Consider the following 23,234-nt stretch of genomic DNA (forward strand, 5'->3'; position numbering starts at 1 on the left):
AAGGAGAGACAAACTGAATTTCCTTGATGTTACTAAAGAAATGTGTACGTATACAAATAATTTGTAAAAACAGGTTGACAGTTTGTGATCAATTTGGACAATATTAATATCATTAATGTAATCTTTCTGCATCCACATTTCTAAAACAGAATTATCAATGAATCTGTGATCAATAAAATATAGAGATTGCATATTTAGTCAATGAACATTTTCTTTGTATTTACCAGGTAGAAACAATGACATCTGTTATAGAGCTGCTTTTGGACACACTGGCTGATTTGAGTGAGGAGGAAGCCAAGGACTTCAAGCAAGTCTTCCAGAGTCACTTGAGCTTCACATGTTGGTATTCTGACATCCAATGGAGGCCGCTGAAGATAACAGACATGCAGAACACAGTGTTGTTTATGGCGCGGACCTTTGGTCAACAGTCTGTGGAGAAAACCCAGAACGTTTTAATTAAGATGAACAGGACAGATCTGATGCAGAGGCTGACAGACAGCAGCTCAGAACCCAAAAGTAAGACAATAAAGATAAAAACATCCAAATCATTAACCTGGTTCAAAACATGTGATTCATAAGTTCATAACTTGTAAACTGCTTATCTTTATTCTAAATATGATGATTTATAATGTGAAGAAAAGAAGACAACATCAATTGGTACACAAATTAATTTTTACTACTAATGTAAAATATGACAAGATATAATAACAATAATTACATATAATAATGTATATTGCATGTATATTATGGAAGCGTATCGCTGCCACACCAGAAAGTTTTAAGTTATAGCATGAAACTTATCACGTTATAATATATAAAGTTATCATGTTATGACACGATAACTTCTTATATTATAATGTAAAAACTTGTAGTTGGTCTCGGGGTAAGAGCGGACTTTGTTCATTTTCCTCCAGTTTTCAGTAGATAGACTTCAAGCTCTTTCTTGATTTCATTTCACCCTACCATGAAGGCTAAGATCTGTCTTTGCGTTGTGTTGGTGTGTTAGTGCTTGTCTGGTGGCTTCTCCAATGTCACATCAAAGAATGACCCTCTCTACACAGCTTTTTTCTGGTGTTTTAGCAGTACGCTTCCATACAATATAGTTTGATATTGATCACTTACTTTTATTTCCTTTCTTCCTCCTCAGGAAAACTCTCTGTGGATGAACACTTGTCTGCACTGATCCACAAAGTGAGCAATGTCACATCGACCTGAATTCATACAGTACAGTTTTATTTCAATAAGATGAAAGTTTGAAATCATATTTGTCATCACATTAGTGGTGATTAGTGAAAATGAACTCAGTTATATAATTGTCAAACATTTTCAAACCATTAAACAAAACATGAATTTGAGAAAACAGTTTCTGACTTGTGCCACCGCATTTTTTAAAATCAGATCAGGTGGCTCATTTCAGTCTTTAACAGCACAGTGTGTGAGCTGGAGTTAAATATAAAACAATAAAATGCTTACAGATTTTAAAGAATAGAAAGTAAAATCAATCATATTTACCAGATGTATTAGTAGTTCACGTGATCTCGCAGAAAAAAACATCTTAATACCCAAATGTCTAAATTAATGACATACATACTGTAGATATCAAGGAATGCATTTTTGATATTTCCAGGAGAGAAATAACATATTTTCTCTTTTAAGTTACTTTTCATATTTTCCAGGTAGCAACAAAGACGGCTGTAAGAGAGCTGCTTCTAGAAACACTGAGTGATTTGAGTGATCAGGAGCTGAATAAATTCAAGTGCCTCCTGCCATTCACTTACTTCAAGAAGAGCTGTCCATCCATCCCACGGATCCAACTGGAGCCGGCAGACAAGACAGAAGTAGTGGATCTGATAATGGAGAGGTGTGGCCAACAGTCTGTGGAGGTGATCAGGGAGGTTTTCATGGACATGAAGAGGACTGATCTGGCTCAGAGGTTGTCAGAGATGAGCTCAGGACCCAAAGGTGAGATAAAGAAGACAACTGTCATATCACATTTATTAATAATATTTAAAATAAATCAGCAGGAGTGGAACAATAGATAAAGTAATGGAGCAACATCATGTAGGTCCATCATGACAGCTGTCCACTGTTCATTAAATCAGCTGATGACACCAGGTTGCTGCAGTGTAACCTTACACACCTCTACACTCATCAGTCTGGTCAGTTATAACTCCATAATCTTCCTTTTTATGAATTACACATCAAGTTAGCAGCTCATCAGCCAACTTTCTTTTCAGCAAAAGTAATTCTTGAAATGGATTGCTTGACACATGAGTCATTATAAAAGTGTATGCGCTCCTGGCTTTTAAAGAGAATGGGAGATGATACTCTGATTGGTTTACTGCCAAAACACACCCATGATTAATGAAGCGACTTAAGTTGAACCTTTTTGAAGCATGTACCTGGTGCAGAGACCATTCTTTCACCACTAAAATAGCAGAATTGGATTTGGACATGTCCTAAAGGCACTTACACCATGCGCTATAGATCATTAAAATAGAGCCCTGTATTTTTAATCCATATTGGTCTGAGCCATGACGTGTTAAAGGGTATTTACTATATTTGGGAGTATGTATATAGGTTAGTGTATTTATTATGTAATTATAATGTTTCATTCATTTGTTTCAGCTGCAATATCATCAGTTGAAGTGTTTGGTGTAAAAACCACAGAGGGAGGTAGGTACCATAAAACATTTGAAACACTAATAACAATATTACAAATATTCATTCATTTGATTTAATTCAGAGTAAAAATTACTCTTGAATCTTCTTCTCAAAGCCCTGTGGTTATTTTAATCTACATTTCATGAAGTGAAGCTTTAACACTGAGTTTAATAATAAATGTGACATCATGTTGATAAGCACTTATCAAGTAAAAGTGTTAATTGATTTTTAGGATGTTACTGTTGAGCAGATTTTCTGTTCATTTTGCAATTAATCCTAAATTTTAGAATACATTTAGATAGTCTGATAGTGTCTGATTTGATCACCTGATCACCTGAGTCTTGTTTTCTTTCTTTCTCTTCAGAGAAACAGTCTGTGGATGAACAGTGGCCTGCACTGATCCAGAAAGTGAGTAATGTCACATCTGTCTGACTTTACAGATACAGCTTTCATTCAACAGATGTAGGAAAAAAACATGTTCAACATTATAAATGATGATACAAATCAAATTCCTGATTTTCACCAGCTGGTTCTCTCTCAGGTCTGAAGCTACATTGAGGTTGCATCATGTACACATGAAGTCTGAAACAAGAATGTTGTTAATTAATAATGTTAAAAATCATTGTTACCTCGACCACTGGAGACATGTTTACTGTAAATAACCACATTTCTAAAAACACACAGGTCAATGAGAATTAAACAGAAACATATTTAATCATCCCAGCTGAGAGTTTGCACATTTACAGGAATTTATATGTTCTTTGTATTTACCAGGTAGAAACAATGACGTCTGTTATAGAGCTGCTTCTGGAAACACTGGCTGGTTTGAGTGAAGGGGAGCTCGAGAAGTTCAAGCAAGTCCTCTGGAGTCAAAGTTACATCTGTGAATCCTATTTAGAGATCTCACAGTTGGTGGCAGACATGCAGGACACAGTGTTTTGTATGGCGGACATCTTCGGCCAAAAGTCTCTGGAGAAGACCAAGGAAATTTTAATTCAGTTGAACAGGACAGATCTGGTGCAGAGGCTGTCAGATAACAGCTCAGGAGCCAAAAGTAAGACAATAATTTTTTTTTAAAAAGTTAAAAAATATAGTGGGATGGGGGGCAAAATATAAATGATAGTATTTGTAAAATAATACAAATTGAACATTTGAAGTGTTTCTAGTGTTCAATCAATCATTCATTAATCATATTTTATGTTTTTCTCCTCAGAGAAACACTTCATGGACAAACAGCTCTCTACATTGATCCATAAAGTGAGCAACACATCACAGCTTTCATTCAATAGCTGCAGGTTGAAAATGATCCATAAAACAGTTTAAATACTGATTCAACCTAAATTTATGATTTAATATATCATTGAAGCTGAATTCAAGCAGCATTTTAATCTATCTGTAATCTCAATAAATCTTTATTTGTATAGCGGCATATCACAACAAAGTTATCTCAAGGCTCTTTACACATAGAGCAGGTTCTAAACCGAACTCTTCAGGTTTTAACTTTAAAGAGACCCAACATTCCCACATGAGCAACAGTGGCAAGAAAAATCTCCCTTTTAACAGGAAGAAACCTCAGAACCAGACTCAGAGTGGGCGGCCATCTGCCTCGACCGGTTGGGGTTGAGAGGAGAGAAGCACAATGAAAATCAACAATGAAGCTAGAAGGTCCGGGACTGGAATCTGTCATCCGGACATCTACAGGCCCAGATTACCTGTGAGACCAGAAAGCACAGACAACTCCGAGGAAGAAGTTTAGGTTATTGAATACAATTAATAGAACATGAATGTTAATGGATATAGATGGATAGAGAGAGAGAGGGAGGAGGAGAGAAGAGCTCAGTGCATCATGGGAGTTTCATGGAATGTTTCATATCTTTACCACTGAGGATTAGATGAGGAAAGGTTTATTTCCTGAGTTTCATCTTAAGCTTTGACAGTGATTTTTGACAGATTTTCATTGTGCTTCTCTCTCCTCTATCCTTCCTTTCTCTCCTCTCTACCCCAACCGGTCGAGGCAGATGGCCGCACACTCTGAGTCTGGTTCTGAGGTTTCTTCCTGGGTTCTTGCCACTGTTGCTCATGTGGGAATGTTGGGTCTCTTTAACCTTTGTGTCGTCCTCCTGGGTCAAATTGACCCCGTCCGTTTTGACTGTTCCTTCTTTTCTCCGTTCCTTCCTTCCTTCCTTCTTCCCTTCCTCCTCTCCTTTCCTTCCTTACCTCCTTCTCTCTTTCTTTCCTCCCTCCTTCCTTCTTTCCTCCCTCCTTACCTTCTTCCCTTCCTCCTTTCCTTCCTTCTTTCCTCCCTCCTTTCCTTTCTTGACTCAAGGACAACAGGAGGGTTACAATTAAAACCTGAAGAGTTTGGTTTAGAACCTGCTCTATGTGTAAAGAGCCTTGAGATAACTTTGTTGTGATTTGGCGCTATACAAATAAAGATTGATTGATTGGTTGATTAATCTCACAGAGAAATTTATAACATCCAGATCTACACTAACTTTCATGAGATGCAGTGAGAAACTATTTAAGTGTGTTTTTGCCTAATTCATGTTTTTATTATTCCAGGTTGCAACAATGGCAGCTGTTAAAGAGCTGCTTTTAGAAACCCTGAATGATTTGAGTTGTCAGGAGTTCAAGAAATTCAAGAAGGTCCTGGAATTGACTGTCTTTCAGAAGATCCTCACAAACATTTCACTCATGCTTAGTAACACAATAGACATAATGGATGTGATGTGTGTGAGTCACAAAGTAGATGGCACCGAAATAGTGTATGTAATGCTGCAGAACTACGGTCAACAGTCTGTGGAGCTCATGAAGATGATTTTCAAGGAAATTAACAGATCTGATCTGGTTCAGAGATTATCACACACCAGCTCAGGAAACAAAGGTAAGACAAAGAAGACAAAAGCTGTCACGTTATACAATCATGTGTGTCTAATGAATACATCTAATAATTCATTTTAAAAACGTACAGTATATCTGCTTAAGTGCAAACTAAATTATTCATGTAAAGTGTCAGAATTATACTTTTTTTTCATTACTATGATGTTGTATACCAAACTACATCAAAATCAGACTTTTTCCACTTAACTCAGCTTATAAAATACTTTGCAGATTTGCTCTTAGATGCTCTCTTCTCACTCATCACTGCACAATGTATAGTAACTTCAATGGCCATCTCTAACTGCAAGAAGACACACCAACTGGCTTCAATTTACTGTATATTTAAATGTATCTACTTCAATTTCCCCATCTACTTACAACAATATCTTGTACCATTCACTTTGTATTATATTATTTTATATTGGATTCTATTAGATCTTTTTACTGGTATGAATATCCGACCTCTCTTCTCCATGTATAATTGTTTTTATGATGTCAAGAGATTTTAGTGTTATTGCAACTAAAACTGACTAAAACTTATTATAGTCTGATGTTCAGTCAGTCTGGATTCATTTTCTATTTTCTTTCTCCTCAGAGAAGCAGAAGCCTTCACTGTCCCAGAAAGTGAGTAATGTCACATCAGACACACTTTACCTAACACAGCGTTCATTGAACAGCTGCTGATTGAAAAAATCCTTAAGACAAATTTTCATCTAAAATATTATATCCATTAATTGCGTTATAATGAAATCTGTGCTATCTCTACCACTGAGGATGGAAATAGGAAAACTAAATATTTAGGGCATGTATTTTTTTCTTGAGTCTTTATTCAACTTTGATGGTAAGTAGGTGGTGTTAAGAAATGTTAAGTTAAATAAATAAGTTAATTAATGGTCAGTTAAAAGGGCAAAGTATTTACAGTTTGAAATGCTGTTACTTACAATATTTACATGACATAAGGAACAAGAAATGGTTATTGTTGTGTTTAACCAGAGATTTAATTTCCTTTGAAAACTTTGAGTTGAACTACTTAAAATGTTTTTATTTTGATAGTGAAAACAGGAAGTAGTAACGTTAACATGCCAAGATGTCGGCTAAGGTCTGCTGTTTGTCGTCCTCTGTAAATGTGTTTGAGAAGCAGCAAATACGCAAATAAACGCCTACTTTAAATGTTATACGCTTTCCTCATTAAAAGAAGCTCCAACTACACAACAGGTGGAAAGACTTTTTCAACCAGAAATATCACAGCTGGTGTTGAAGCAATAAAAACATGCGATCAGAGCCTGCCTACACATGCAATAAATCATAAATTACTAATAAGTATTATTTCGTGTAGTATATGCATAGTAGTTGTCACAATAATGTACTAATACCATTAATGCATGTGACATTAATGCCCTCTGATCACTTTGAATCTATCAGGATGTCAAAATGACACAAGTTAAGGAGATGCTTTCGGAAACACTGGGAGAATTAAGTTTCCTAGAGATCAAGCAGTTCAAGTCGTTCCTGCAGACCCTTCTAATAAAAGATTTCCCAGAAATCCCAAGAGTCCAAATTGAGGTGGCAGACCAGGTTGACCTTGTGGAGCTGACGGTGGAGATCTGTGGTCAGCAGTCTGTGGAGGTGACCATAGAGGTTTTAAAGAAGATGAACAGGATGGATCTGGTGCTGAGTTTGTCAGACACCAGCTCAGCAACCCAAGGTAAGCTGTGTGAATACTTTGAAGATATCTTTGTTTTTGATTTTATATGATGTAGATGCCATTACCACACACAAAGATACTTATGCTGTATAGTCGCTATAGTCAATCACTGTAGATCAGTCACTGTTTTTAAATTGTCCACAGTAAAAACAAGCAAAGGTAAATTCCTTAATGATGATCCTCGATAAGAAAAAGAAAAACTTTAAACATCTTGAGAAAGCCACAAAATGAGAAGAAGAAAAAAGACCCATGCTGTGAACGATGTCTCAGCTGTTTAGCGTGCACCATCACAGAAATAAAAAAGAAATGATTTGACATGAAAAGAATATCTCACTAGGGGAGTCATCAGCCAGGGAGCCCAGTCACAACATTGATCACCGACATTTCAATTAAATAAATAAAAGTAATTAACAAATAGTCAGTTTGCATTGTGTAAAAGTAACTGTGGACAAGTTGCTTTGCCATTACCACACACAAAGATACTTACTGTATGCTGTATTCCTCAGGATATGCTGTCAAGAGTTTTTCAAGTATTATTTATTTGGTTTGAAAAAAGTGGGTTCCAATTAAATTAGTTATTGAATGTCAATTATAGTCTGGCAAAAATATGTTAATCATCTTTAAGTTCCTGTTTTGCCATCATTAAGATGTAAAAAGTTTGCTTTGCTTCTGGTTTTTGGTACCTGGCTTGGTACAATGACAACATAAAACGGGACACTGATGGCAGTATCTGCATGATTACATAGCACTTGAGGAAAGTGATATTTTAATTTTGTGCTATTTTGGCAGAAAAAGGTGTAATCATGTAAACTGCTCTCTGGAGTTACTGTAACAGAAAGTTACTGTATGATTTTATATTAACAACATCATTGAAACATTTTCTGATGTGTCTTAACAAGGGCCTGCAAGAAGTTTGGAGTTTGGGGCTTATGGAGGCATTACGGTAATCCATTTCATTTCCTCATTTCTTTATTTGTACATTTTTATGATGTTGCAACATTAAAAAAAATCAGCCCCAACAGTGAACATTTTTAAATCCAGGTTAAAAACACTTCTCTTCTCTTGTGCTGCTTATGATTGAACTCTTTTAAAGCACTTTACATTTTAATTTTTCATTTGCACTCTATGTCCTTTTAATGATTTTAAAGCAAATCATTATTTTATGCTTCAATCTTATATTTAATGCTCTATTCTACTAATTAATTTCTCTCTTTCTATTTTTATTAGTGTGGGGGGTTGGGGGGTTAATTGTATGTTTTAATGTTTCTCAAATTGCATGTTTTACTGTTTTATGTCAATCAATCAATCAATCAATCAATCAATCTTTATCAAATCACAACAACGTTTTCTCAAGGCTCTTTACACATAGAGCAGGTTCTAAACCGAACTTAAAACCTCTTCAGGTTTTAACTTTAAAGAGACCCAACATTCCCACATGAGCAACAGTGGCAAGAAAAATCTCCCTTTTAACAGGAAGAACCCTCAGAACCAGACTCAGAGAGGCCGGCCATCTGCCTCGACCGGTTGGGGTAGAGAGGAGAGAAAGGAAGGATAGAGGAGAGAAGCACACTGAAAATCAACAATGAAGCTAGAAGGTCCGGGACTGGAATCTGTCATCCGGACGTCTACAGGCCCAGATTACCTGTGAGACCAGAAAGCACAGACAACTCCGGAGAAGAAGTTTAGCTTATTGAATGCAATTAATAGTACATGAATGTTAATGGATATAGATGGATGGATAGAGAGAGAGAGGGAGGAGGAGAGAGGAGCTCAGTGCATCATGGGAGTCCCCCGGCAGTCTAAGCCTATAGCAGCATAAGCTAAGAGTTATAAGAGCCCTAACTATAAGCTTTATCAAAAAGGAAAGTTTTAAGCCTACTCTTAGATGTAGGGAGGGTGTCTGTACCCCGGACCAAATCTGGAAGATGGTTCCACGGGAGAGGAGCCTGATAGCTGAAGGCTCTGCCTCCTGTTCTATTTTTGGAGATACTAGGAACCACAAGTAGACCTGCATGCTGGGAGTGCAGTGTTCTAGTAGGTACATAAGGTACTATCAGTTCTTTAAGATATGATGGAGCCTGACCATTAAGAGCTTTGAAGGTGAGGAGGAGGATTTTGAATTCTATTCTGAATTTTACGGAAAGCCTATGCAGTGAAGCCAAAATGGGAGTAATATGATCTCTCTTTCTAGTTTTTGTCAGAACATGAGCAGCTGCATTCTTGACCAGCTGGAGAGTCTTTAGAGACTTGTTAGGACAGCCTGATAATAATGAATTACAGTATTCCAGCCTAGAAGTAACAAATGCATGGACTAGTTTTTCAGCATTTTGAGATAGCATATGTCTAATGTCTTTTATATGGGAACTAAAGGACAGATCCTGATCAAATATAACTCCTAGGTTCCTTACAGTGGTGCTGGAGGCCAGAGTAATGCCATCCAGAATAGTTATGTCATTTGATAATGAGTTTCTAAGGTGTTTAGGACCAAGCACAATAACTTCAGTTTTTTCTGAGTTGAATAACAGGAAGTTGCAGGTCATCCAGGCCTTTATGTCCTTAATGCATGTTTGTAGTTTAGTTAATTGGTTAGTTTCATTTGGCTTTATTGATAGATATAATTGAGTATCATCTGCATAACAATGAAAATTTATTGAGTGTTTCCGAATAATGTTTCCTAAAGGAAGCATATATAAGGAGAATAGTATTGGTCCAAGCACTGAGCCTTGAGGAACACCGTGTCTAACTTTTGTTTGCATGGAGGATTTATCATTAACATTTACAAACTGAAATCTATCAGATAAGTATGATTTAAACCATTTTAATAATGTTCCTTTAATGCCAATTAAATGTTCAAGTCTCTGCAACAGGATTTGATGATCAATAGTGTCAAATGCAGCACTAAGATCTAACAGAACAAGGACAGAGAGAAGTCCATTGTCTAATGAGGTTAAAAGGTCATTTGTAACTTTTACCAGTGCAGTCTCTGGGCTATGATGAGCTCTAAATCCAGACTGAACATCCTCAAATAAACTGTTACTATGTAGAAAGTTACACGACTGATTAGCAACTGCTTTCTCAAGGATCTTAGAGAGAAAGGGAAGGTTCGATATCGGCCTATAGTTGGCTAGAACCTCTGAATCAAGAGTAGTTTTTTAAAGAAGTGGTTTAATTACATGTAAAGCACATTGAGTTGCCACTGTATATGAAATGCGCTATATAAATAAAACTCCCTTGCCTTGCCATTAGTGATTAAACTGGAGCAATTTCGCTTATTTCCAATTGTCCTTGATTGTCCTCTGGTGCACAAGTCCTGTTTTACTGAATGTATCATTTTGCCTAATGTGGTTAATATTAGTCACATGAATTAAATGTTCACAGTGATGAAATGACATCAATGTTTAATCATCACAGTGGAAATATTACATAAATGTCCTCCAATCACCAGGACGAAACAATGGCACCAGTTAAGGAGAAGCTTTTGGAAACACTGGGGGAATTAAGTTTCGGGGAGATCCAGCAATTCAAGTGGTTGCTGCAGCAACTTCAAATGGAAGATTTCCCTAAGATCCCGAGAGTCCGAATGGAGATGGCAGACAGCGCAGTTGATATAGTGGAGTTAATGGTTGAGATCTGCGGTCAACAGTCTGTGGAGGTGACCAGGGACGTTTTAAAGGTGATGAACAGGATGGATCTGGTGTGGAGTTTGTCAGACACCAGCTCAGCAAACCAAGGTAAACTGTGTGAATTAATCCCCAGTTCCAATATCAACCATTTGATAGAGGTGTTATTAACAGCTACATGTATTTAGCCTGTACATTGTACATAACAGTCGACCTGTGAAGTGCTGCCACCTTTCATAAACTGAGATTTGACTCAGCAGTAAGTCCTGCATAACATATTGTTCTCATATTGGAGCAAAGCTATAATAGACAGATATGCAATGGAAACATTTTGAAAGTTACTGTATGATTTTATATAAACAACATCATTGAAACATTTGCTGATGTGTTTTAACAAGGACCTGCAAGAAGTTTGGAGTTTGGAGCTTATGGAGGCATTACGGTAATATCTTTCATTCATCAGTTTTTCTCATTTGTTTGTCATTTATTTCTTTGGACATTTGTGTGATTTTGCAAAATTAGTCATTTAAAGAGGAGCAATTTCACTTATTTGATTGATAAAGTGATTGAAGAGTGATTGCCCTCTTGTGCAGAAGTCCAGTTTCACTACATGTACAATTTTGCCCGATATGGTTAATATTAGTCACATGATTTAAATGTTTACAGTGATGAAAAGATATTGATGTGCAACCATTACAGTGGAAATTTTACATAAATCCCCTCTGATCACTTTGATTCCATCAGGACGAAACAAAGAAACCAGTTAAAGTGAAACTTTTGGAAACACTGGAAGAATTAAGTTTCAACGAGATCGAGCAGTTCAAGTGGTTGCTGCAGCACCTTCAAAGAAAAGATCTCTCAAAAATCCCAAGAGACCGAATAGAAATGGTAGACAGGGTTGACCTAGTGGAGCTGATGGTGGAGTTCTGCGGTCAACAGTCTGTGGAGGTGACCAGGGAGGTTTTAAAGGAGATGAACAGGATGGATCTGGTGTGGAGTTTGTCAGACATCAGCTCACCGTCCAAAGGTAAGCTGTGTGAAAAAAACAAAGTCGAATATCAAACATTTAATATGCAAAGAGGGATCTTATACTTTACTAATGCTCCTTTTTTCATCATTCAAAATACATTTGGACTGTCAGGTGGCTATTTGAATATATCTATATTTTGAATTGTTTATTATCTAGATGCCATTATCACAAGCAAAGATACTGACTGTATGCTGTATTGTCAATCACTGTAGCTCAGTCACTGTGTTCAAATTGTCCACAGTAACAACAAGCAAAAAGATAAATCCAGGATAACTCATACATACAGCATAGTTTCCAAAACAACATCTACTGCTTGAAAAAGCAAGATCTTTCCAGATGTTTTTTTTCCCTCAGCTCTCCAAAAACCAAGACAAAAAAAGCAGCTTCTTAAATGGTTTAATGGTTTAGGGACATACCACATAACTGTATTGGAGTGCTTTGATTGCAGTCAGATACTCTTGTTGCATGTCATACCGCTTTCTCTACCCTCATATTCTACTATCCATTATTATACATTATACACCATCCATTGTGAATACAACAGCTACATGTATTTAGCCTGTATGTTGTACATAACAGTCGACTTGTGAAGTGTTGACACTTTTCCTGAAGTTAGACCTTTATCAGCAGTAAGTCCTGCATAACATATTGTTCTCATATTGGAGCAAAGCTATGACGGACAGATATGCAATAGATGTTGTCTGTACAGAAGAAGAGTGTAGGAGAACATCAAAACATCTGGAAAGTTACTGTATGATTTTATATAAGCAACATCATTGAAACAATTTTTGATGTGTTTTAACAAGGGCCTGCAAGAAGTTTGGAGTTGGGGGCTTATGGAGGCATTATGGTAATATCTTTCATTCTTCAATTCCCTCATTTGTTTATTTGTTATTTATTTATTTGTACATCTGTGTGATTTTGCAAAATTAGTGATTCAAACAGTAACAATTTCACTTATTTTCAAATGTGATTGTCCTTTGGTGCAGGAGTCTAATTTTGCCTAATGTGGTTGATATTAATCACATGATAACCCCTCTGATCACTTTTAATTTATCAGGATGAAACAATTACACCAGTTAAGGATAAACTTTTGGAAATACTGGGAGAATTGAGTTTCGAGGAGATCGAGCATTTGAAGTGGTTGCTGAAGCACCTTCAAGTGGAAGATTGCCCAATAATCCCAAGATACCAGTTAGAAATGGCTGACATGGTTGACCTAGTGGATCTGATTGTGGAGATTTGCGGTCAACAGTCTGTGGAGGTGACCAGGGAGATTTTAAAGGAGATGAACAGGATGGATCTGGTGTGGAGTTTGTCAGACACCAGCTCAGCATTCAAAGGTAAGCTGTGTGGAGAAAAACTCCAATACAGTCCCAATATCAAACATTTATTGTTACACTTATTTTACTTAAAATAACTTTTTTTTCATTGTTCAAAATACATTTGACTGTGGCTTCTTAAAAGTCTAATGGTTAAGGTGCATACCACATAACTGTAGTCAGGGACTTTGGATGTCATACCACTATCTCATATTCTGTCTGTTTTTTTATCAAGGTGAACATGAAAAAATAATAAAATAATAATATATTTTTTTAAAACACACAACACAAAAAACCCCTCACTTTATTATTTATTTTTCATCTCTTAACATTTTTTGCTGCCAATATAAAGCAAGATGAAATTAATTAAATTGTATTGTGATGCTCACACCATTGAAAGATTACATTTAATACATCTTCCTAAAGTTTATTTCATTTATTTTTTGAGTATATTTCTTTGTCTACTTTAAACTGAATAATCATCAGAACATCCTGTCAACAGTTTTCATAATGATTTGGTTTAAAAAAGTGGTTCCAGTAAAAACTGTTCAGCATTATACATTATAGAGTACATACATGTAATCTGGCAAAAAACAAAGTTTGATTATTATTGATACTAATAATGATGTTCATAATAATTACAATGATAATGATAAGTTTTATTTATATAATGCCTTTCACAGATCCAAGGATGCTTTATATAGAGAAAGTAAACAAAACAAGAGAGAGAGAGAAAAAAATAAAAATAAGCAGAGGAGGAGGAAAAGAAATGTTCATGGAAAATTAAAAAAGTTAAGTCAGATTTGCATGTGGAAAAGGAAGGGCAGTCACGGAGAGATTGGCACTTGGTGTTGTATGGTGGCACTGAAGGAACGGCCTCTTAAGGTGGACAGTTTGGTGTGTGGGACGATGAGGAGGGCGCAGATAGAGGACCTGAGAGACCGAAAGGGAGAATAGGGAATGAGGCGTTCACTAAGATAAAGGAGAGCCAGGTCATGAAGGGCTTCGAAGATGAGAAGAAGGATTTTGAATTTTATCCGGGACAGGACTGGTAACCAGTGATTGGTGTTGGGTACATGTAGACTATAAGTTGTACATAAGAGAGGACCTGCAAAGTGCTGCGTTTCCTCAACTTAGACTTTACTCAGCAATAGATGTCTGTACAGAAGAAGAGTGTAGGATAATATTATATGTTATTATATGTTATATGTTACCACATAATTCCATTTGCAATCTAACATCATTTAAAACATTTTCTGATGTGTTTTAACAAGGTCCTTCAAGAAGCTTGGAGTCTGAGGCTGGTGGAGCCATTATGGTAATCCCTTTTCTCAGTCATTCTTTCATTTGTTTATTTGTCATTTATTAGAATTAAAAGGAGTTATGAAACAGGGACAGTTCCATTTACAGTAATTAAAAAAGTAATTATCTTCCTGTGCAGGAGTCAAATGACTGGATGAAATTTGAACCTGAAGTGAACAGTACAGATGCAGATGAGGATCCAACTCACAGGTAAAAAAAATAACATCTTCAGTCTTTACATCATCACAACAAACAGCAAACATTTCGGCAAGGTTCTCCTTTTTATTTTAATAAGGAAAATATGCCGTACATACAGTAAGAGTTATACTTTGACATTTAACTCACCTACTGGATAAGTTTACATTTACTACACTGAAGTATTTTGTATATATGCACAAACTAATTAGTTTTTGTTTTTTTTCTTTCAGTCTACTGTGTGATGCTGGAAAGTTTGAATGCAGTGTATCTGGCCTGCGATGGGTCTGTGACAAAAGAGTCAGCTTTAAGTACCAGTTCTGCTCTTGGGAAGAACACATGGAGAGAATGGAAAGCTTACAATACATGCCTGCAGGTCCCCTAATGGACATCACAGTCACTGCTGGGAAGTTAAAAGAAGTGTACCTGCCTCACTGGATCTGTACAGGTAGGTGGAAACATTAAAAAATAAGTATAAAAATGTAAGAATTATAAATAATTATGAATAATATATATCTCCTCACTAAATGCATGTGCTTGTATTTTATGCAGATGACAACCCTGAAATACTTGATGAGTTTGCAGTCCTGCACATAGATTCCTCTGGAGATGTTGTTGAAGACGCGTCTGAGGTCACATCATCCCACGTCAAGTTATCTGAACCAATTTTCTCTCCAAGAGCGGTCCTGATGAAAGCCGGCTTTCCAGTGAAAATAAACTGTAATGTGTTAATATACAAGACCAATACAGCGTTCCTCACACTCCACGTTTATCTGATCCCACGTGATCCTGGACTCGGACAGGTTATTGCATCTCTCAATGTCACCAAAACCAATTATTTTAACATACAGAATGGCACCTGTTGGTCAACGTAACCTCATAGCAATGTTGTTGTTTTTTTGTCAGATAATGGACAAGAGGGAATTATCCTATGGATACGAAGTAATCCGAAAACCACATCCAGAGAGGTCCCTGAAACTCCAGGATCGTTTCATCCTAACAACAGACTTGGACAAGGCAGAGATTTATCCTAAGGTATGGTTTGAACGGCTTTTAAATATATGGAGTGAAGTGAATTGTGGTTCAGAAATAATCTAAATACTAAAGCTAACCAGATCTTAACCACAGAGTTGTCACATCATAAAACATAATTATTTGTGATTTGTAACAGTTTTGGAAAGCACAGACAAAATATATTGTCCTGCCAGTTACTGTCAGATTGAAAAAACTCCCCCATGTTTCTCTGTGGAGTGCACATGGTCAAATAATTAATTTAATTTGGAGGACTTGTTCCTTTAGTCACTTATTTGGGTATGTTACCCAAACCATCCCATCTAAAAGTCTTAAGCCACTCTGAAAGAGTGTAGTTAAAGGCATCAAATATTCTTAAAACAGTAATGGAAATGCAACGTAAAACTGTGCCACCTTCAAAAAAGTTAACTGCTTGACACCCCTGGTTAAAATTGTTTTTATGGCTTTTATGTAAAAATTATGACTTAATGGTCCAATTTTTTGGAGGGAGATAACATGTCCCTATTTTTATTTCAATATCCTGTTATTGAATTCCCTCTCCCTCTCTCTCTTTAGATAGATTGATAGATATTAAGATAAATGGATGGATAGTGTTGGCCCTTGTCTGTAGATGAACTTCATTTGATAACATCTGAAAAAGAAAACACCTTGGCACAAAGTCTGACTTTCTCTTTATATTTCTTTCACAGACACTGAAGCTCAGATATGAAAACAGAAACCCAAATTTCTTCGAAGTGTTTGTTGAAAATCCAGACAGAAACTTTCAGCTCAAGCTTGCACTAGAAAATGAGCTTGAACCAGTTTGGATCTGTGCTATTCGAAAAGGTCAGTTTTAAATAATACTGGAAGAATTGAGATCTACTCTGTCTATGTCGGTGTTTTATTAAATGTGTTATTATTGAAGCAGATGTTGACTGATAGTGGTATTGATAAGTAACTCAGATATGTATTTATATTTTCTTTATGGCTGCTCTTTTTTCAGATGAATACCAAAGCACTGGTCAACAACAACAACAAGAAGGTAAGATGTGTAATACGTTTAATATTAAGGGGAAACTCTTTGGATTTTATAGTCATAAAATTGTTTAAGATTAAGTTTCAGAGACAAATGATTCTATAAAAATAATTTGTAATTTTCAGGGATATCTTTTGATCTTAGTAAAATGTTGAACCAAGCAGCATTAAAACCTTAAGGAAGGCCTTCTTGAGCAATACCAAAAATCTTTGTGTTGTGCACTAACTGTGGCCTGTATAGTCCAAAATCAGAATGAGCTAATTTCTTAAGAAATAAGACACAATTTAATGACTGGATTCATCATTTATTTTCAACATTTGTTCAGTTAGAGGCCTTCACGGGTCAACTCAGTTCTCAAGAGACCGTGCCCATATTCTACTTTAATCCTTTTACCCATTTCCCCTCAGATTAGGTCTCTTTTAAAATAATATTTATGCCTGTGTTGGGTTTAGGTCGTGGTTTGAGTGTGATTTTTGAGTGTCAACCCTGTCCTTCAGCAATGTTCAAGAAACTGAAACTTTTTAAATCAACAAGTAATTCTCATCACCTCTGCCCTCAGGAAAGGACTTTGTGGATAAACACTGGTGTAGTCTGATCGGGAGGGTGAACAATTTAGGCCCAATCATGGATAATCTGCGGACAGAGGGTGTAGTCCACCAAGAAAAATATGATCAAATCATGGCTCTCCCAACCACGCAGGAGAGGATGAGAACACTCTTCAGTGGTCCCCTGAAAGCAAGTGGGGATAAAGGCAAAGACATCTTCTACAGACTCCTTCAGAAGCATGAGCCATATCTTGTCAAAGATCTCAAGGGGAATGAGTTTTAAAGACTGTGCCATGGTGAAATAGTTTTTTTGTTTTTTTTATCAAACATTATTTAAAGTTGCAGTTGGTAAGTCTTATAAAATTAACTTTTTGTCATATTTGCTAAAACTGTCACTATGTAAAGACAGCATTACATGAAACTAGTAATCTGTAAAAAAACAAAACAAAACAAAAAACAGGCTCATTTAGCCCCACCTACTGCAAATTTTCAGAATCCACCGCGACCGGACAAAAAGACCCAATCAGAGCTAGGATTGTGTCTGGTGGAGTGTCTGACAGCTGCCAATCACTGCTCATGCACACAGGCCCCTCCCCTTTCCTCCTGAGCTCGGTCAAGCTCATATCTCTGAGTTTCTAGGTAAGGTATAGCCATGTGAAAGTCACTGTAAAGTGTAATGTCTAGCTGTGTGGAGTGTAGTTCATGTATTACAGATTCATGTGCCATGTTGTTCACCTGGCCTCTTCAGTCGCGTGCAGGTCACGTGCACATCCATGGTCGCGTGCCGTCGCGCACACGTCAGCCTCCTCTGGGGGAGGGATCTGAAAGTTGTACTTCTTCAAATTTGATGCTAAGTCCTTTCTCTCCTCAAAGTTACCAACTGCAGCTTTAAACCTGATATTACAAACATTAACAGAACAATTTAATAACCTACATTTATGAAAATATTCACCATAGTGTTTCTACTTTCTTAATTCAGTGACAATGTCATCTGAAAAAGTATTGTTAAACAAGGTTGTAACATTTTATCTAAAAAATCATTTATAGGGATTGGGGCGCCAATAGCAAATACATTAACATATCAAGCTACAAAATGAAATAATTGTATGTTTTAATGTTTCTCAAATTAAATGTTTTTCTGTTTTATGTAAAGCACATTGAGTTACCATTGTGTATGAAATGCGCTATATAAATAAAACTGCCTTGCCTTGCCTTGAGTGTGTGCACATTGAAATGAAAATGGTAGCGTTCGTGGCGTGTGCACACAGAGAGATCGTCGTCTCTGAAAAACGCACAGCTTTCATGTGCAGGAGCTGAGCCCCAAAAATGTGTAGATTATCTTTGCTTCACGAGGACTCACACTGCTTTCAACAACAAGGTGATTCAAAGTACTTTGTGTAAGATGTCTAAAAAATAAAGACAATATATCCAGTAAAAAACAAAGCATTTTAAAAAACACATTTAAAAATAATAATATAAAATACAAGACAAAAATAATATAATTGAACAGAACATGATAAACAAAAGAGTAGAAATGTTCATAAAAAGAATATGCACACACTTCCCACCTTTATAAAGTCAACTTGTACAATCTAGTGCAAATCAATAAACACCTCCACCGTGAATTTTACTTTTTGGCTTAAAAGTTTCTGCTTCTGTCGACGATGTCTGAATTACTGAAGTCGTAATGGGCGCTGGTATTGTTCAGGACAGGTGAAGATAATGTTACTCAAGTTGATGACAAATACACAAAAAAAGCTTCATGAGCTTCAACACGTATGTCTTAAATTCAGGCATGTTTTAAACTTACCTGAGTCTGACAACAGTGGCCAAGATGCTAGAAGTTAGCATTACTTTGTAAAAAGAAAATGCTCTGAATGGATCTCTGAGAAATATAATAAAATATGGAAGGTTTATTTGATTGGGTCCAAATGTTTTGGAACATTGCAATTAATTGGATTAGCAGCAACACTAGGAGTGTTTTGGCCATTCAACAGGTCACTTCTGAGTGTTTTTTTTTTGTTGTTTTCCCATAATTTATCTTTGGGTCCTGAGCTGCTTCACCACATTGTTCCTGTTTATTTTCTTGAAAAGCATCTTGGTCACCTCCACAGCCCATTGGTTGTAGGTCTGCTCCATCAGATCCACCACACGCTTCATATCTGCCTTCTCCAGTTTGCTCCATTGGATGCACGGGAAGTCTGCTGAGATGAGGTCTTGCACCACTTAACAATTTGTTGATTGCTTTGGATGTCCTATTGCTCTTGAATCTGAGTTTGTGTGTGATGCTGTTGACCACCACAATTTCACAAATCACTTTTTGGCTTAAAAGTTTCTGCTTTTGTCTACGCTGTCTGAATTATTGAAGTCGTAGTGGGTGTTGATGTAGTTTTTCAGAACAGTTGAAGATAACGTTATTTTAGTTGACGACAACTACACTTGTTACATTATTGATTGGGGCAACAAAACTTCACAAGTAAGCTGCCCAAACAGATGGATCCTCAGATGGAACCTCGACCTCGAACGTCTGAAATTCAGGCCAAAATATCGTGAATAGTGATTTTTTAAACGTACTCAACCTGAATCTGGCAACAGTGGCAAAATATGACTCGTTTAACTGTTTGTTTGATCAGATCCAAATGTTTTGTAATATTGTAATTGATTGGATTTACAGCAACAATAGGAGTGTTTTTGCCACTCAACAGACCACTACTGAGTGTTTGTTTGTTTGTTTGTTGTTTTCCCATAATGTATCTTCGGATCCTGAGCTGGTGTCTCACAACAGCTTGACCAGATCGTTCCTGTTTATTTTCTTGAAAAGCATCTTGGTCACCTCCACAGCCCGTTGGGTGTAGGTCTGCTCCATCAGATCCACCACACGTGTCCTGTTTGCTCTCTGGGATGTTGTTGTCCAAAAAACACTTCAAGTCTCTGAAATCTTCTTCTCTTAAGTGTTGAAGAACTTTGAAAAGCAACTAAACAAAGATTTGAACATACTTTTTATTGATTATAGAAGAACTTTTCCTCTGAATGCAGCATCAGTTTTAATGATTTAAAATATTTGAGGATTTTGAACATGCATCTTATTGAATTAAGTTTTGCTGTGAAAATTCAGATTGATGTGACATTACTCACTTTCTGGACCAATGCAGATAGTTTGTCTTGTAAGTGTTAAAAGTGTTTTCTTAAGAAAGTTGAAAAGTTAATAACTGTGGACTGAACATTTTGGGAACATCTGTGATTCTTTAGTGTGACTGACACAGAAAACAATGAGCAGAACACTTGAGAAAGTCTAAAGACTGTTGACAGCTCTTAATCATCAATATCATCTGTATTAGTTTTCTTTATGCCAAATTATTTCAGAATTTGTAGATTTTCTAATCCCAGACAGTTTTCACTGAAGTATGGGACACTAGTTTTTAGGCTTATGGATAATTTGATGCTCAAATACATCACAAAAATAATATAACAATTAGGAACATTGTTTTATTCAGGCCAGATTTAACATTGATTTTGAATTAATCCTATGTCACTGACCTTCAAGTGGACTTCCCAAGGAGTACTTCCTGTTTGACTATTTTTCTGCCCCCATTTATATAACATCACACCCACAAACTCATATGATTTATATTACATGACACCCCTGCTCGGATTCAACACCCATCATGTTGTAGTAAAAGAGATAAATACACTGGAGTTTAGATGTCCCACATTAGTCAGTGCCCCTACTCCACCCTACTTCATGATGTAAAACACAATATTACATTTGGGAATTTGCGCAGAAAGACATAATGTAAAATACGCAATCTTCTAGTCAATCATTTAAGAGTAACAGGAATAATAGAGATAATTTGTCTGCTTGTTCTGCTGATCTATGCTCCACATTATCCACTAGATGGCGGTAATGCGTCTATAAACTGGTTTGACCACCATTAAAACTCAAAGAAGAAGAAATACTACCAACACAAACAAATAGCTGACATGATTTTCTCTGTTAGTATGTAACAGAGTGGGTCATGTAACCTGGATTTTACACAGTATAGTGACTGCTGGCAGGTTTGTACTGCTAACTATTAGTTTACTGTGACCTTAAATGAGATATTGTTTCTTTATCCACAGCTTTACCTAACTATCCAACAATGAATCGCCTAATGCTACATCATAATTAGGTTTACCTTCATAATGACTGTCATTGATGTGTTATTGTTATTAACGTGATTTGTGACTGTAAGCTATTATTTAGCTTAGCTTGTCTTAAACAGTGACCTTATTTCATGACAGCTTCACAACTGTATTAACATCCTTCGCCCGCCGGCGGACGATTTGCCCCTCCCGCAGCTGAAGTTATGATACGCAGCAATATACAGCTTCAACTTCCGTCAATATGGACATGCTATACATTGTTAGAAAGGTTAAAATCACCGCAATTCAACCATCCAGTTGATTTTACAGAAATCATGAGCAGCAAACCATAAATCATTCATATTTACCGGCATGGTAAACGTGAGGTACATAAAATAAACAGCGACTCCCTACCTTTGAAGCAGTCATGAAGCCCAATTATGTTATTGACTTTACATTAGGCTTTTATTTATTGTGAATGCCCAGACACTGGGAATATTACCCCAATACAATTATTCTGTTTATTACAGTTATTTTTCTGATGTTTTGTGTTTTTACTATAATTTGTTCGCGCATTACATTGTGATTTGTAGGTCACAGACTGACAGTGATGTAGATTGGGAGCCTGAGACTGAGGCAGACAGACCCCCAACCCCCCTCTCCTGCTGTGAGCGGTCGTCAGAAGCGTCAATGATCCTCTTCTGCATCGCCTGGACCAAGGACCTGCATCAACACCCATCCACTTCATGTTGCACTGCACCCCCTGACCCAACAGTATTTGCATTACTTTTTACTTTTATACACTTTTTATAGTTTTTGTATGTTGTTCATATTTAGTTCATATTCTGTATATTTTGTATAGTTTATTGTTCATATTTTGTTGATATTGGCACAGTTGTATACTAGTACATTTGAAGAATAAAAAAAAAATCCTTGTTTGAAATTCAGCTTTATTACTTAGCATTCTGTAGTGCCTTGTCACATGACAATATTTCAATATAGCCACCTAAAAACATGTGGAGACCCCTCCAACCACACATCAAATGAATGTGTGAAAAAATCTGTTTTGAACCATGGTGAAAGGTTTTATAGTCACCAAAATGCTTCAGCAATGTTTCCAGTGTCACAGAAGTGAGTAAAATGCATTTGGCACAATTTGGTCATTTGGAGACGTTTTGGAGAGGTTTGGGAACGCCAGTGACACCACTAACTAAAAACGCCATAACTTTCATAAGGTTAGGCCTAGAGGTCTGAAACTTCATCCAGGTGTGGTTGACAAGATGTAGAAGGTATGTGGTATGGTGGTATATGCCTGGCATAAAGCATTGCCTAGTTATTGTTATTCAAAAATGGGATAGTTGAGGCGAAGACAAAAAAAATGTTTTTGAGCCATGTTTGAGCTGATGTAGTTTAGGTTGTGTGTGTGCCACATACTGAATAAGCACATTTTCAGAAACTAGAGTTAGTCAGCAGCTTTCAAATGAGGTATCATACATGCACCTAGGACTTGCAGTTATTATGTTATAAGCTTTTCCATTTGGGTATCCCAAATAGGCGAAAATGACCCAAAACAGGTTGATGCTAAGGCTAATCATCTTGTAATTAATGTCACTTCAGTTCAACTTTCTGAGTATGAATTATCATATGTAGTATGCAAGCACTGTAAAAGGTCCCCCCACAGACATGGCAAGATTCTGCTGTTCTTGAGCAAAATGGATGATATTTTGATAAGTATGCTTACAATGAGAAGGATTTTAAAATGCATGGGGTTGTATAGAGAGGGCCATTCTTTGATTCTTCTA

General features: G+C 36.6%; 2 protein-coding genes across 2 annotated transcripts; both read left to right on the forward strand.

Annotated features, from left to right (window-relative positions):
- Positions 1-236: 236 nt before the first annotated feature.
- On the forward strand, positions 237-5,249 carry LOC128366186 (uncharacterized). Its single transcript, XM_053326868.1, has 6 exons — positions 237-516; positions 1,148-1,191; positions 1,677-1,962; positions 3,029-3,072; positions 3,439-3,718; positions 5,227-5,249. Exons 1-6 carry the CDS (start codon positions 237-239, stop codon positions 5,247-5,249), a joined length of 957 nt encoding a protein of 318 aa, XP_053182843.1.
- A 5,454-nt stretch (positions 5,250-10,703) lies between these two features.
- LOC128366187 (PYD and CARD domain containing) lies at positions 10,704-17,612 on the forward strand. Its single transcript, XM_053326869.1, has 13 exons — positions 10,704-10,980; positions 11,268-11,311; positions 11,614-11,896; positions 12,706-12,749; positions 12,960-13,242; positions 14,496-14,539; positions 14,663-14,733; positions 14,952-15,166; positions 15,271-15,521; positions 15,625-15,753; positions 16,440-16,575; positions 16,733-16,771; positions 17,325-17,612. The coding sequence occupies exons 1-13, from the start codon at positions 10,704-10,706 to the stop codon at positions 17,591-17,593; spliced, it is 2,085 nt and encodes a 694-aa protein (XP_053182844.1). The 3' UTR covers positions 17,594-17,612.
- The last annotated feature ends 5,622 nt before the right edge of the window (positions 17,613-23,234 follow it).

Source organism: Scomber japonicus, chromosome 10 (genome assembly GCF_027409825.1).
Source record: "Scomber japonicus isolate fScoJap1 chromosome 10, fScoJap1.pri, whole genome shotgun sequence".
Classification (NCBI taxonomy): Eukaryota; Metazoa; Chordata; class Actinopteri; order Scombriformes; family Scombridae; genus Scomber; species Scomber japonicus.

Excerpts from the sequence above, each read along its gene's own strand:
- LOC128366186 (XM_053326868.1), top strand. The coding sequence starts at position 237 with ATGACATCTGTTATAGAGCTGCTTTTGGACACACTGGCTGATTTGAGT. Across the intron at positions 1,192-1,676 it reads TGTCTGCACTGATCCACAAA|GTAGCAACAAAGACGGCTGT; the intron begins GTGAGCAATGTC and ends CATATTTTCCAG. Across the intron at positions 1,963-3,028 it reads GATGAGCTCAGGACCCAAAG|AGAAACAGTCTGTGGATGAA; the intron begins GTGAGATAAAGA and ends CTTTCTCTTCAG.
- LOC128366187 (XM_053326869.1), top strand. The coding sequence starts at position 10,704 with ATGGCACCAGTTAAGGAGAAGCTTTTGGAAACACTGGGGGAATTAAGT. Across the intron at positions 11,312-11,613 it reads GAGCTTATGGAGGCATTACG|GACGAAACAAAGAAACCAGT; the intron begins GTAATATCTTTC and ends TGATTCCATCAG. Across the intron at positions 14,734-14,951 it reads GATGAGGATCCAACTCACAG|TCTACTGTGTGATGCTGGAA; the intron begins GTAAAAAAAATA and ends TTTTTCTTTCAG.